The sequence below is a fragment of the Myotis yumanensis genome, unplaced genomic scaffold (assembly GCF_028538775.1).
Source record: "Myotis yumanensis isolate MYYU_CA2020_CCGP unplaced genomic scaffold, mMyoYum1.0.hap1 SCAF_3, whole genome shotgun sequence".
NCBI classification, from domain to species: domain Eukaryota; kingdom Metazoa; phylum Chordata; class Mammalia; order Chiroptera; family Vespertilionidae; genus Myotis; species Myotis yumanensis.
This window is the reverse complement of record NW_027223754.1, coordinates 207,177,163-207,191,323: the sequence shown is the minus strand read 5'-3', so window position 1 is coordinate 207,191,323 and position 14,161 is coordinate 207,177,163. Positions and strand designations below refer to the sequence as shown.

The 14,161-nt window shown below is 60.0% G+C and overlaps 1 protein-coding gene across 2 annotated transcripts in view; it reads left to right on the top strand.

Annotated features, from left to right (window-relative positions):
- Positions 1–14,049, top strand: part of TMPRSS6 (transmembrane serine protease 6) — a 33,619-nt gene extending 19,570 nt beyond the window's left edge. For both annotated transcript variants that reach the window (XM_070407985.1, XM_070407986.1), the window contains exons 11-18: positions 5,399–5,544; positions 5,922–6,020; positions 6,919–7,032; positions 8,286–8,402; positions 8,694–8,862; positions 10,598–10,869; positions 12,613–12,749; positions 13,302–14,049. In XM_070407985.1, coding sequence (XP_070264086.1) covers positions 5,399–5,544; positions 5,922–6,020; positions 6,919–7,032; positions 8,286–8,402; positions 8,694–8,862; positions 10,598–10,869; positions 12,613–12,749; positions 13,302–13,460 — 1,213 coding nt within the window. In that variant the 3' untranslated portion in view covers positions 13,461–14,049. The remainder of the gene's footprint in view (positions 1–5,398; positions 5,545–5,921; positions 6,021–6,918; positions 7,033–8,285; positions 8,403–8,693; positions 8,863–10,597; positions 10,870–12,612; positions 12,750–13,301) is intronic.
- The last annotated feature ends 112 nt before the right edge of the window (positions 14,050–14,161 follow it).

The window sequence follows — 14,161 nt, the reverse complement described above, 5'->3', positions numbered from 1 at the left end:
TGCACACGTAAGCGCTCATGCTTGTGCAGGCTCCTCCCGCAGAGCCTCTGAGCAGCCGTGCCAGCTGTTCACTCTCCTGGCCCAGGCATTTCCGACCCGTCCATGGGCATCCTGATGAGAGGACGGGCAGTTCCCACAGCTCTCGCCCGTTCCAAGAGCAGCCTGCAAAGTCCCATCTCCGCCTTCTCAGACCTTCGTTAGGGCCCAGGGTCCCCAGGTGGGGACTTGTGTCCCCCTGCCCCCGGGCTTCTGTCCACGAGTGAGTGTGGACGGGCAGGCAGAGGCGTACCTCCCGGCTGTGAGCGCGGACAGGCCGTTTCCTCTCGCTGTGATCTTTCTGATAATGATCACCCTGTGCAGATGCTGGGAAATTCTTTGAATGAGCATTTGTTGGAAAATCTGCTTGCGTGGGTGGTGGAGATGTGAGCGGCCCGGGGACGGGTGTAGGTTTCCAGGCCAGGTTTGCAGGAAGGGGCGGCACAGTCCTGGGCCCAGAGTGACCACGGATGGGGAGCACAGAGGGTAGGGCGGGGACAGGTGTCTTCTTCTTTTTTTAAAAAAAAAAATATATATTTTATTGATTTTTTTACAGAGAGGAAGGGAGAAGGATAGAGAGTTAGAAACATCGATGAGAGAGAAACATCGATCAGCCGCCTCCTGCACACTCCCTACTGGGGATGTGCCCGCAACCAAGGTACATGCCCTTGACAGGAATCGAACCCGGGACCCTTGAGTCCGCAGGCTGATGCTCTATCCACTGAGCCAAACCGGTTAGGGCTTGAGAGAGGTATCTTCTTATCCCTCGGGTGCCAGTGTCGTGAGGAGCACCTGGGTTCTCCACCGTCTGGGCGTCCTTGGGCCCCGTCACCTCACTCCTCTGAGCACTTTCTATCAACCTCTCCTCCCTCCCCCCCCCACTTTCTACCCAGCTGGTCCCGGTGCCCCCCTGACGCTGGCTGAGGCCTCATACCCTTGTGAGGGGCCTGGAGGCAGGGCAGGGAGGGGCCTTCTGAGATCCGCCAGCTGCTTGGTTTCGCAGAACCCCTCTGGCTGGGCGTCACGGCAGGAGGCTTCCCCCTTTCTGGGAACCTGCCTCCCCAGCTTCCTCCCTGTGATGTCACTGCTCCTGCCATCTGTCCAACAACATCTACCTCTCTCCTCCCGACGGGACAGGAGGCCTGCTGGGGCCCTGCTGGCCTGCGCTGGCTGTGGGGGGCCCTTCTGCTCCCCCGAGGCCCTGGCAGCCAGCACTGGCCATGGCCACTGAGGCCCCCTTGCCCCCCCCTACACACACACATACACACGCACTCACGCACACTGCCGAGTCAGCGCCTGCGCTGGTGCTGGCAGGAGGGGGCAGAGCCCCAGCTGGTCCCCAGATGAACTCACAGCCTGACAGCACCAGCAGCTGGCTTTCAAAGAAGTCATTTTCTCATTATTCCTTAGCACCCCCTACACGGGAGATAGTGTCCCCCTTTTACAGACGAAAACTGAAGCTGCTGAGGTTGAGCCATGTGCCAGGTCACAGCCGCTTCCTGTGGCAAAGTTGAGCCTGAAACAGCTCTGCAGCTCCAGGTCCAGGCTCTGGCCACTCAGATGCTGCTGCCCCCTTCTTCCTGCCTGCCTTCCCCGTCCTCCTTCCCGGCTAACCTGTGCTCCGGGAAGGGAATGCATCCTCCCTTCCTTCCTTCGTTCCTTCCTTCCTTCCTTCCTTCCTTCCTTCCTTCCTTCCTTCCTTCCTCCCCCCCCTTTCACCCACCTATCCATCCATCCACTCCACCCTTACTTTCTTCCACCTGCTCAGTCATTCATCTATCCATTTTTTTCCTTCCTTCTACCACACTGGCATCTATCCATCCATCTATCCATCCATCCATCCATCATCCATCCATCTATCCATCCATCCATCATCCATCCATCCATCCTTTCCATCCACTCATCATCCACCCACCCACCATTCTATCCACCCATCCAATCTTTCTTGAATTCCTCCCTGTGTGGAGTTGCTGATGTGTAAGATGATTGACAGGGTGCCTGCTTACCATCTGAGACAAGAAGGAAAAGCCCTCAAACCCAGGCAGCCCCCAGTGCAAACATGTGCCTTCCAACTGTGTGACTGAGATGAGAGGGGGGCTCCCCAGCCTTCAGACGTCTGGGCTCTTGGAGAGGGTACCCTGTGAGGCAGGAGGTGGCATCTGGTGGGTGGGGAGGAGCCTGGTGCTCCTTGGAGAGGCTGTGGGGGAGGAGGTGGCACCTGGTCGGTGGGGAGGAATTGGAGAGCTAGAGGTGCAAAGGGCCAGGCTGGTGCGTGGGCCGCTGAGGCAGGCCGCTTGGGGGGAGTGGACGGGTAGCAGGGCCACATGTGCCCCGCCCAACTCGGTGGCCTCAAAGGCCGGCCAGTGTTTCTGGGGCTTACTTTTACAGAGAAACAAGAATCTAAATTATGATGTGAAGTTATCTAGCGACTAGATTTGAAAAAACCAACAAACTAGCGCTTCACAGACTAAACTGATCATCTCTAAGTTGAATGACTCAGATTGAGTAATTGGTTGCAGCCTGTCTGGCCACCTAGGAACCAAGAGGCTGTTCAGGAATTCCGTCCTTCTCCCTCCCCCTACACCCCGGGTCTCCAGCGTGGGAGCCAAATGCTGCCCAGGTTGGGCAGGTTCCTGGGGTACCAGCTGAGCCACGAGCGGATTCTGGAGTTCTCTCTTGGGCTCCCGTGGGGGACACATCCTGTCCGCAGGTGCTGGCACCTGGAGAGACCGTGCAGCATCTAGACCAGTGATGGCGAACCTTTTGAGCTCGGCGTGTCAGCATTTTGAAAAACCCTAACTTAACTTGGTGCCGTGTCACATATAGAAATTTTTTGATATTTGCAACCATAGTAAAACAAAGACTTATATTTTTGATATTTATTTTATATATTTAAATGCCATTTAACAAAGAAAAATCAACCAAAAAAATGAGTTCGCGTGTCACCTCTGACATGCGTGTCATAGGTTCGCCATCACTGATCTAGACTGAACTGTTCCCACTCCCCTCACCCGGCTCCGGTGCCTCCGGTCTCCAGTCTCCTGAACTGTGTGTGGACAGCGACCCGTGTCCTTGAACCCTGAGAGGGTTAGAGATGCCCTTGACTCCTCACCCCTCCCTGCCCAGTGTTTCCCAGGCCCTGGCCCCTGTCCGCTCCCGGGGCAGTTCTCTGTGGATAACCATCTATGAGACATGTGTTTGTCCTCCTTAAAAAACGACAAAATCCCTTGGATTCCTTCGTTTTAAAAGGACAAGAAGGGCCAGGCTTGCTCGGGGGTGCCCCCTGGTGGTGCCTGACGCCAGTCTGGCCGCCCGCTGGGCTGTGGCAGTCAGAGGCAGAGAAGAGGTTCTCAAACTTTTCCACCTCAGGACGCCTTGACACTTTGTAAAATTATTGAGCACCCAGGAGAGTTTGTATACACGTTACATAATCTGTGTTTACAGTATTACAAATTACAACCGGGAGGAATCAACACATTTACCAATTGATTTAAAATCATGATAAACCCATTACATGTTAACTTACCTTATTTAAAAATTATATTTTCCAAACCAATAGCACTTGGTGAGAAAAAAAACACCACTTCACACTTTTGCAACTTCCTTTAATCACTGGATGACTAAACCACCCTGGATCCCACACTGGCTTCTGCATTTAATCGGTCACCGTATCACACACCATGCGGTCTCTGGAAAATTCCACTGTATTCTCCTGAGAGGGAGTGAGAACAGCAAATGGCATCTGAGCATTGCTATGAAAATCAGTTTTTCTCTGGACCCTCAGGGGTCCCCAGACCTCACTTTGAGAACTATTTGTTGAGGTGGGGACAAGAATATGGTCACTGTGGCCATGTAGGCAGGCTGCACCTTTGGCCAGGACTGTGGGGGGACACGGGGAACGTGAGGGCTCAGCCCCTGAAGCTGGCGTTGCTTCAAGACCCTCAGATCCCTGTACAGTGAGGCCTTGACACGAGCAGCCGCTGAGGAAGGGGTGGGATAGGCCCAGCTGTGCGCAGCTGCAGCCCCAGCCCCAGCCCCAGCCTCAGCCCCAGCCCCAGCCCAGCCCCAGCCCAGCCCCAGCCCAGCCCCAGCCCAGGCTTGGAGAGGTTACCGTAGCCCCCAAGCGCGTCCTCCCTGGCTCCTTGGTGAACTCACTGGGTGATGCACAGAAGTGCTTAGCGTGTTCTGGAAGTTCGGAGGAAGTGCCCGGTGCCTGGGAAGTGACCTGCTCAGTGGGATGTTCCCAGCATGCTTTGGGGCCTTCCCACCTGCTCTCTTGACTTCCCCCCACCTTCTCTGCTGGAGCACCTTTGCCCTCTCTGGACTGTTTCCACCTGGGTCTGGCTGTGCTCCCCTCACCTGTGAAGGCGTTCCTACTTGCTCTGCGAGGGGACCCCCTTCCCTGTGGGGCGCTCCCAGGAGCATCCCATCTGTTCCGTGAGGGTGTCCCACCTGGGAAGGCAGGGAGCCCCACACTTCTCTCCGGGGAGGGGACCGCTGCTCCGGGGTGTGGTTTCGTCCACTCCATGAAAGTGCACCCACTTGCTCTGTGAGGCGAGGGCCACCCCGGCTCCCTGTGGGTGAGCTCCCTGTGCCCCACTGTATGATGCCAGGGTTCCTACCTCTTCTCTGGGGAGAATGCTGCCTCTCCGGGGAGGTTCCGGGGAAACAAGAGCATCTTATTGGCAGGGAGGGGTGTGGAGGTGCTCCATGGCTGGGGGATGGTCCCCCGGGTGTGACCAGGCACAGAGAAGGGGCACCCCAACAGCACTGCGCTAGTGGCCCCGGAGCAGGACGGTCCCTCCCTCGTGCCCAGAGGGTCATGGGGGACCAGAGGGCTATGCAGGTGTCTCTGTGGGAGGGACAGTGCCTGAGCGGGAGCGGCTTCCTCCCCCAGCCCCCTCCCCCCCCCCCCCCCCCGCAACCCCCCAGCACAAGGCAGCTGCCCTCTCCTGTCCACAGAGGGGAATAGTTGGCGCTTCTTCTCGCAACACGCTGGAGCCCTTTTGTTAGATTTCAGCTCAACAGACCAAATGGCCCTTATTTCATAAGGGAGGAAAGTGAGGCTCCGAGAGGGACCCAGCTTGCTAGTCACGGGGACGGGAGTCCAGACTTGAGCTGCATCCTGCAGGCAGTGGGAGCCATTGCCGGTTGTGAGCAGGGATGTGACCTAGCCAGGCTGCTTTCTGAAGATGGTTCCGGGAGTGAGAGGCCACCCAAGGGGAAAATCAAGACAGAGGAGGGGGTGCAGCTCCCCCGTCCTCTCTGGCTGCCCTGTCCTTGCCCTGTCCGCACGGGGCCCAGGCTGCCCCTTCCTTTGGACAGACCCAAGGGGCCCTGAGTGTGTCTCTTGTCGCCCCAGGCTGTGTGGCCTGCGCACGCTGCAGCCCTACGCCGAGAGGATCCCCGTGGTGGCCAGCACCGGCATCACCATCAACTTCACCTCCCAGATCTCCCTCACCGGGCCCGGCGTGCAGGTGCACTACGGCCTGTACAACCAGTCGGATCGTGAGTACGAGCTGCTGGGGCGAGGCAGCCCCCCGCAGCCCCCCAGCCTCCTCCGGCCTCTGCCATCCCTGGGAGTGCCTAGGGGCTAGGCAAAGGGAGTGTGTGTGCATGTGTGCATGTGTGCATGTGAACATGTGTGTGTAGATGCATATGCAGCTTTGTGTGTGCCCGCGTGTGTAAGCAAAGCAGTCGCGTGTGTTCACAAGGTATATACACTCATACATACCTGTGTGTGTGTGCTGCATGTGTGAGACTGGACATGGACTCCACATGGACCATGTCCACAGCATGTGTACATGGGGGTGCAGTGAGGCTCACAGAGGCTGCATCTGCGCGTGTTTTCACGATGGCACACCCTAATGGCACCCTCCCCCCAGCGTGCCCTGGAGAGTTCCTCTGCTCTGTGAACGGACTCTGTGTGCCCGCCTGCGACGGGGTCAAGGACTGCCCCAGCGGCCTGGACGAGAGAAATTGCGGTGAGCAGTCGGCCTGTCACACCCCACCTCTCCCCTCGCCTTCTCTGCACCGGGCTGAGCCCACCCTTCTGAGTAGAGACCCCCACGTGCAGTTCCCGATATCAGCATCCCGGAAGTGGGGTGCCCTCTCTGTGCTGAGATGGAAGATGCGGGCACAGAGTGGGCAAGCCACCTCCCATGGGGCAGTGGTGGGGACAAACTGGGACCAGGTCTCCTGATTCCCAGCTCGGGGCTTCTCCCCGCCTGGCCATCACCCCCAGCCTCTGTCCCAGCAGCCAGCCGGGAAGGAACCGAGGTGGGCCCGGGAGGAGAGGCTGTTAAACAGGGGCAGGCAGACCCTGGGTGGCCCAGGGGGGAGCCGCCATCTCCCTCCCTTGAATGGGTTCTCACCCTCCACCTCAGGGGTTCAGACTGGAATTGCCAAGTCTAATTGGAGTTGCCCAGCCCTGCGGAAGAGCTCAGGGGCCTGGTGGTCTCCAAGCCTCTTGGAATAACACCTCTTCCTCTGATCCTGGGTTCCGATCTTCACCATCAGGGCAACCTGTTCTGGTCTGACCCCCCAGACCTCCCTCCTCTCTGTCCCATGAAAGGGAGAGACGCAGATGGAAGGACGTGTACCTTTATCTGGGGTGAACCTGTCTGGGTGCTGGGAAAGCCGCCTCATTTGTAACCAGAACATCTGGCTTCCACTTCTGGCTGAGCCAGCTGACCGTGGACACGTCACTTTACTCCTGTTTTCATCAATGAAATAGGGTCTCTCACCAGGCTGCTGTGAAACTCTAGCATAAAGGAGCTGGAGAGAGATTTGCCATTGTGAGGGGCAATCCATGTTCTACAGGCAAGGCAAAGCCCAGCCTGTCCCTCTGGCTCCCCCTATCGGCCCCCCGTGTCCCCACAGTTTGCAGAGCCACATTCCAGTGCCAAGAGGACAGCACGTGCATCCCCCTGTCCAGGGTCTGTGATGGGCAGCCGGACTGTCTCAACGGAAGTGATGAAGAGCAGTGCCAGGAAGGTAGGGTGGGGTGTGACCAGGCATCTAGAGGGAAACCAAAGAGTGGGTCTCAGCCAGACAGCCCAGCCCTTCTGCACGCTTCTTTGGCAACAGTTTCTGCTCTCTTGTCCAAATACTTACCAACCCATCTGTGTGTATGCCTACATGTCCACCCGTCCATCCATCCATCCATCCATCCATCTTCCAATCCCTCCAACCAGAACTTGAGTGTATATCCATCCATTTATCTGTCATCGGCCTACCCAACCACCTCCCTATCCACTGAACCACCAATCTACCCATTTATTTGTTTACCCAACTCTCTGTATGTCCATTGTCCCATCCTCCATCCGTGCACCCATCCACTGATCTCTCCAACTATCTGTCTATGCAGTGGTCTTTACATCCACTCAGTTATCCCTCCTTCTAGCTGTTTGTCACTCTCCCCACTGGACCATCAATCCACCCATTTGTTGGTCTTCCCAATCATCTCTCTGTGTCTATTGGTTTATCCATCCATCCATCCATCCATCCATCCATTCATCCATCCATCCATTCATCCATCCATCCATCCATCCATCCAACTGGCCAACCAACCCTTGCAGATTACCCAGTGACAGGTGAGGCAGAGGGAGGCAGTGGAAGTAAAAGACACCAGAGATATGACCCCTGCCCTCTGGGGACCATCTGTTGGTAGGAAGACATGATGGGTGGTTCTCTCTGCCCAAAGCCTTCTGGACACTATGTCCAGTAGCATGGGGAGAGCGGAGGGTGGGGAGCGCAGACGGGGGAGGCTTCCTAGAGGAGGCAGGCTTGGAACTGGGCTTTGAGGAGACGGGACATTCAAACAGGAGGCCAGGAGGCGGAGCAGTGAGGGGCAGGTGGGCGGCTGGGTGGGGCCAGGGCCGGAAGTCTGCTGGGCTGAGTGCAGAGCCCAGTCTGAAAGGGGAGGCGCAGTTCTACCTTTGGGCACCACACCGAAGTGGGGGGCATGGCCCTAGGGTCAGGGGCCCCGTCTGAGAGGGGAGACAGAGCCCTGCTCTCAACAGGACAGTCGGGCGGGGCGGGGCGGGGCGGGGCGGGGAGGAGGGCCACAGCCTGCCCTTAGGAGACACGGAGGGAGCCAGGGAGCCGCAGGGAACCTTCTTGGCTCACAACCCTTCAGCACTCACCTCCTGGCTCTTCCAGGCTTCGTCTCCCTGGGCCTCGATTGGAGGCTCGCTTGGGCTCGGGGACCCATCCTCTGTGCCCTGCCCCCACCCCCTCTATCCCAGGGGTGCCCTGCGGGACGTTCACCTTCCAGTGTGAGGACCGCAGCTGCGTGAAGAAGCCCAACCCGCAGTGTGACGGGCGGCCCGACTGCAGGGACGGCTCCGATGAGCAGCACTGTGGTGAGCCGCCCTGCCCTGCGGCCCCGGGCATGGACGGGTGGGGTGGGCAGAGGCCCTCTCCACCCACTGGGCCCTAGAGCGTGGGAGGGAGGGAGGTGCCCACATCCGAAGCAGGAGGGAAAGCTCACCACGTGTCCACCTGTCTCTCTCTCCCACCTCTGCCCCCTCACTCCATCTTTCATTCTTTCTCTGTGTCTCCCTTCGCTCTCCCTCCCCCTTCTCTGTCTCTCTCTGTCTCTGTGCCTCACTGGCCTCCCTCCTGCCCCTCCCTGTCCCCCTCCCCACCCCCAGACTGTGGCCTCCAGGGTCCCTCTGGCCGCATTGTGGGCGGGGCCGTGTCCTCAGAGGGTGAGTGGCCGTGGCAGGCCAGCCTCCAGGTTCGGGGCCGACACATCTGTGGGGGGGCCCTCATCGCCGACCGCTGGGTGATAACAGCTGCCCACTGCTTCCAGGAGGACAGGTGAGGGGGGCGTGGGGACGAGACCATGAGAGGGGGGCAGGGAAGGCCGTGCAAGGAGGCCCCGTGTCCCTACGCTCTAAGCACACAGAGCAAAGGCTGGTGAGGAGCCCCCAGATGGCTGTTTCCACACTTGGGTTCAGTCCTGGCTCCGCTGCAAACATGCTCTGTGGCCCTGGACAGGTGGCTCAACCTCTCTGTGCTGTCCTTTCGGTATCTGGTTTTGTTTTTTAAAATATATTTTTATTGATTTCAGAGAGGAAGGAAGAGGGAGAGAGAGAGAGAGACATCAATGATGAGAGAGAATCATTGATCGGCTGCCTCCTGCACACCCCTACCCGGGATCGAACCTGCAACCCAGGCATGTGCCCTGACCGGGAATATCCCCGTGACCTTCTGGTGCAAAGGTCGATGCTTGACCTCTGAGTCACACCGGTCAGGCTGGCATCTTGTTTTAAGTTGGGTCAGCCTTTCAGGCATTCACTCGCTCTTGCATCCACTCAGCAACGTGTGTTGTGCTCCTGTATGCGCCAGGGGCGGTGGCTGACACTGGGGTACAGCAGAGAGCAGACCCCTCTCCTCCAGGCGCGCCCCCAAGGGACATCTCACCCCGCCTCACAGACATCTTCCCCGAGTGCATGGTGCTGGCTTACCATGTCCCCCTTTCACCCCGGGCCTATCTTCTGGGTCCCCAGACCCCTCCCTCCCCACATGGCCAGCCCCGGACTCCTCTCCCCACAACCCCCTCTTCCGCCCTGGGGCTACTCAGTCCCCAACCAAGGACTTGGCAGCACAGGACGTCCCTCCTCCTCATGTCAGAGCCGGACAGAAGTCTCTCAGTGTTCTGGGCGAACCCTCACCACTGCCCATCCACACTGGGCCCCGCAGCCCACAGCCTGCTCCCTTCTGCCTCCTTGGCCCAGGTTCCCTGGGGACCCTTTCTGAGTGCAGTCCGGCCACCTTCCTTTTTCACTCCACCCCTGGCTCCCCTCTGCCCGAAAGGTAAAGGCTGACCTGGCCACTGACCTGGCCTCCAGGGGTCTGCGAGGCCCAGTCTGCGATCTCTCCACACTCCCTCCCTCCCCACCTGTCCCCCAGGGAGGACTGAGGAGCCTCAGGGGTTCCCAGCCGCGCCCATAAAGCACACAGATGAAAGGAGAGGCCCTTGTCAGGTGCCCAGCACTGTGTTTTGTTTTGTTTTATTGATTTCGGAGAGGAAGAGAGAGCTAGAAACATCAATGATGAGAGAGAATCATTGATCGGCTGCTTTCTGCATGCCCCCCCACTGGGGATGGAGCCCATAACCTGGGCATGTGCCCTGACCGGGAATCAAACCGTGACCTCCTGGTTCATAGGTCGACGCTCAACCACTGAGCCACGTCGGCCAGGCCCCAACACTGTGTTAATATTTTCACCTACAGTCTTACTACATTCCCCCCGAAAACCTGAGTAGAAGATGCTATTCCCATTTCACAGATAAGGAGACTGAGGCTTAGAGAGGCACACATACATCTAGGAACGGATGGAGCCGGGGCTGGAACCCAGGCAGGCGGGCTCCAGTGTGGACAGTGAACACTGCGCCAGCCTCCAGCTGCCTGGCCTCACAGAGCAGGAGGGGACGGGTGTGGGGACCATGTCCAGAGGCCGGGGTGGGGTTGGGGGGTGGGGGTGAAGCCGGCTACTCTAAGAAACTGGCACAGGAAAGGCCACTGCTGAGCGGACCCCGTCCCGCCCCCAGCATGGCCTCCCCGGCGCTGTGGACGGTGTTCCTGGGCAAGGTGTGGCAGAGCTCACGCTGGCCGGGCGAGGTGTCCTTCAAGGTGAGCCGCCTGCTCCTGCACCCGTACCACGAGGAGGACAGCCACGACTACGACGTGGCCCTGCTGCAGCTGGACCACCCCGTGGTGCACTCCTCCGCCATCCGCCCCGTCTGCCTGCCTGCGCGCTCCCACTTCTTTGAGCCGGGCCTGCACTGCTGGATCACGGGCTGGGGCGCCCTACGAGAGGGGGGTGAGCAGGCCTTCGGGGTGGGCCTCCCCCAGTGTCTAGCCTAGAGGGGGGCCGGGCAAGGGGCCCAGGGCTCCACCCCGGAGACCTGCAAGTCCCAGGAGTAAGCCCGGTTAGACTTCACAGAACAAAACAATCTTTTACTACCTGTGGGCTCCTGCCCTCCTGGCCCTTGCCTTCCTCCTGGAAGGGCATTTAAGGAGAACTGAGGTCATGGGAGGTTATCTTGGTTCTGTGTGGGGTTAAGGGGCAGGCCAGGGGCCCACAGCCCACAGGCAAGCTCAACCCTCTGCTCCTTGGAGTCGGGGTGGGAAGGTGGTGTGTGGGGGGGGCGGGGGGAAGGCAGGAGAGGCTTTTAAGGAAGGTTTGATTTTAGGGGAACATGATTTAATTTAATCCATGCAATAACCCTAGGGTGAGTAGTACGGCCCCATTTTATGGATGGGGAAACCGAGGCTCAGAGACATTTAGCTGTTGCCAAAGACACATAGGCAGAGAGGGCTGGAGCAGAGACTGGATCCCAGGACTGCCTGGCCCCAGAGCCCATGCTGTTCCTGCTACGGCCTCTCAGGCACAGGGGGTTGGAGAGGCACATACACATCTAGGAACGGATGGCGCTGGGGCTAGAACCCAGGCAGGTGGGTTCCCTTCCTGCCTAACCTGACTGGGCGGCTCTCCTAGAGGCCACCTCTCCGTTCTGTGAACCGGGCCTGGGCTGGCAGAACTCCAGCCAGGCCCTGTGCCCTCCATGGTGGTGGCTTCTAGAAGGTGTGCAGTGACTTACAATGTGGAGGCAGCACTGTCGGAATCATTCATAAATGAGGAAACAGGCTCGGTGAATGGTGACCTCCCCAGAGGCTGAGGGAGGGCAGTGGGAAAGCAAGGGCTGGCTTCCTTGCTCATCCATTCATTCGTCTGCATCCCACGACCCAGTGAGGAGCAGCCACGACATGCCACACATGGAGCTGGGCTGAGGGGTATGAAGATGGAGAGAGAGCATCCGCTGGGGAGACAGTGCTAAGAGCTGACCTGGGCGGGCAGGTGCAGGCAGCCCCGAGCAGGCGGCCAGGGGAGGCGGGCTAGGCTGAGGGAGGAGCGTGAGCTGGCAGGGCCCGGCGGAGGGAAAGGCACCCCCAGGAAGGCAGCACGGCAAGCGCCAGCGGGGAGTAGGCAGGGGAGCTGGGTGAGGACCTGTGGGCAGGACCTTGCCCTGTGCTTTAGACCCGCTGAGGGCACGGAGAGAAACACTGGTGGCCAGCCCTCCCCGGGAGAACAGGTGTCTGAGGGAGACCAGGCACAGTGCACGCTGGAGCCTCCTGGGTCCCGCACACAGCCCTCGAGCCCCGCGGAGAAGCGCTGGGTTGGACAGGGGCCGGGGCTGAGAGTTTTCGAGGGCGCGTGGGGGGGGGGGGGGGGTGGGAGGTCAGACGTGTGCTCTGGAGAATCCCTGGGGCTGTCCCAGAGCAGAGGGGAGGCGACATGGGGCTCAAGCAGGAGGCGGAAGGGGAGGAGGAGCAGCTGGAGAAGACACCGTCCAGACAGGCTCTGGGCAGGGGCTCTGTGCCCGTGGGCCACACAGGGGAGGAGCCCGAACAGAGTGACCATGAGGCGGAGGTGCAGGGGTGGGCAGGGCAGGAGAGGGGCTCCTGGGATGCCAAGGGAACAGTGGAAGGAAGGGCGGGGACTCCGGGGTGCCTTGGATCTTCTCACCTCTGCCCTCTGGCCTTGACCCCGCACACCGGGCAGGCCCCATCAGCAATGGCCTGCAGAAGGTGGACGTGCAGCTGATCACGCAGGACCTGTGCAGTGAGGCCTACCGCTACCAGGTGACGCCCCGCATGCTGTGTGCCGGCTATCACAAGGGCAAGAAGGACGCCTGCCAGGTGACTCCCGGGGCTGGGGGACACGGGTGGGGGGGGGGGGGGGTGACGTGCCCATCACCCAGGGTCTGGCCCTCTGCTCGCATCAGCTTGCCCCCGGCCAAGGTGGCGATGGCTGTCCCCACTTTACAGATGACAAAACTGAGGCTCAAGGAGGTTGAGGGACTTGCCCCAGGTTGTAGGCCACAGATCAGAAGAGACTGTGGTGGGCAGGCAGGTCTGAGGCTCGAACCCAGTTCTGCTCCTCGCCCACCGCAAGGCAGTTTGCCCGAGGTGACACAGGAGTGAGGACTAGGAGCCCCCAGGAGGAGGCAGGGGTGGACGGGGTGTGTGGACACACACACACACACACACACACACACATCCCTCCCCACCCCACCCCAGTTCCAGACCAGTCAGGACATGCTGGAGGCCAGGCCAAGGGCCCAGGGAAGCCAAGGCTTCAAGAGGGAATTCGGCCTTCTTGCTGTCACCCAGAAACCCCCAGCAGCCAGCACCTGCCCTGGAGCGGGCGCCCTGCCCTGATGTAGTCCTGTCTCTCCTCTCCCCTTTCAGGGCGACTCGGGTGGCCCACTGGTGTGCAGGGAGCCCAGTGGCCGCTGGTTCCTGGCGGGGCTGGTCAGCTGGGGCCTGGGCTGCGGCCGGCCCAACTACTTTGGCGTCTACACCCGCATCACAGGTGTGATTGGCTGGATCCAGCAGGTGCTGACCTGAGGAGCTGCCCCCTGCAGAGCTCAGGGCACCCATCAGGCGGGGAACAAGTATTCTGGGGCAGCAGGGCCCTGTGGGAGCCAGAGTGGCATCTTGTCCCCCAGCCTGCTCCCTGGCATCACCCCAGGGGGCACACGCAGGGAGAAGGGCCCGCAGCTGGTCAGTACTTTCCCAGGGTGCCGGGCATGGTCACCAGGCTCCCGATTCTCTCTCCCTGCCCTGTCCCCCCTAACTCGGGGGGCGGGGGGGACTGCTCCGCAGTGATGATGTGGCTTCCAGGTCCCAGAAGGAGTGTCTGAGCCCCCGCCCCCTTGCCCCCCCCCCCCTCCAGTGCAGTGGCTGCTTGGGAGCATCCACTCCAGAGAGCAGATTCCAGGCTGTGACACCCCAGCCTAACTTGAGAGGTGGGGGTGGGAGGTGCCCCTGAGGGGCCCTCAGAGCGGAGACCGCCAAGCAGGCCAGCTGCCACTGTGAGCCAAAGGGGGGTGGAGCCTGGGCCACACCCTCCCTGCCCCTGGGCCTCCACTGCCCACTCTCGGCTGGCCTGGCCTGGCGGTGAGCTCAGCTGCCTGGAATAAAATCTCTGACCCAAGGCCCTGTTTTGAGATTGAATGGGGCCCTAGGCACCGACCTCAGCAGGACTAGGGAGGGGAAGGAACTGGCCAGCTGGGGTGGGGCCGGTCCTGGCAGGGCAGGAAAGAGAA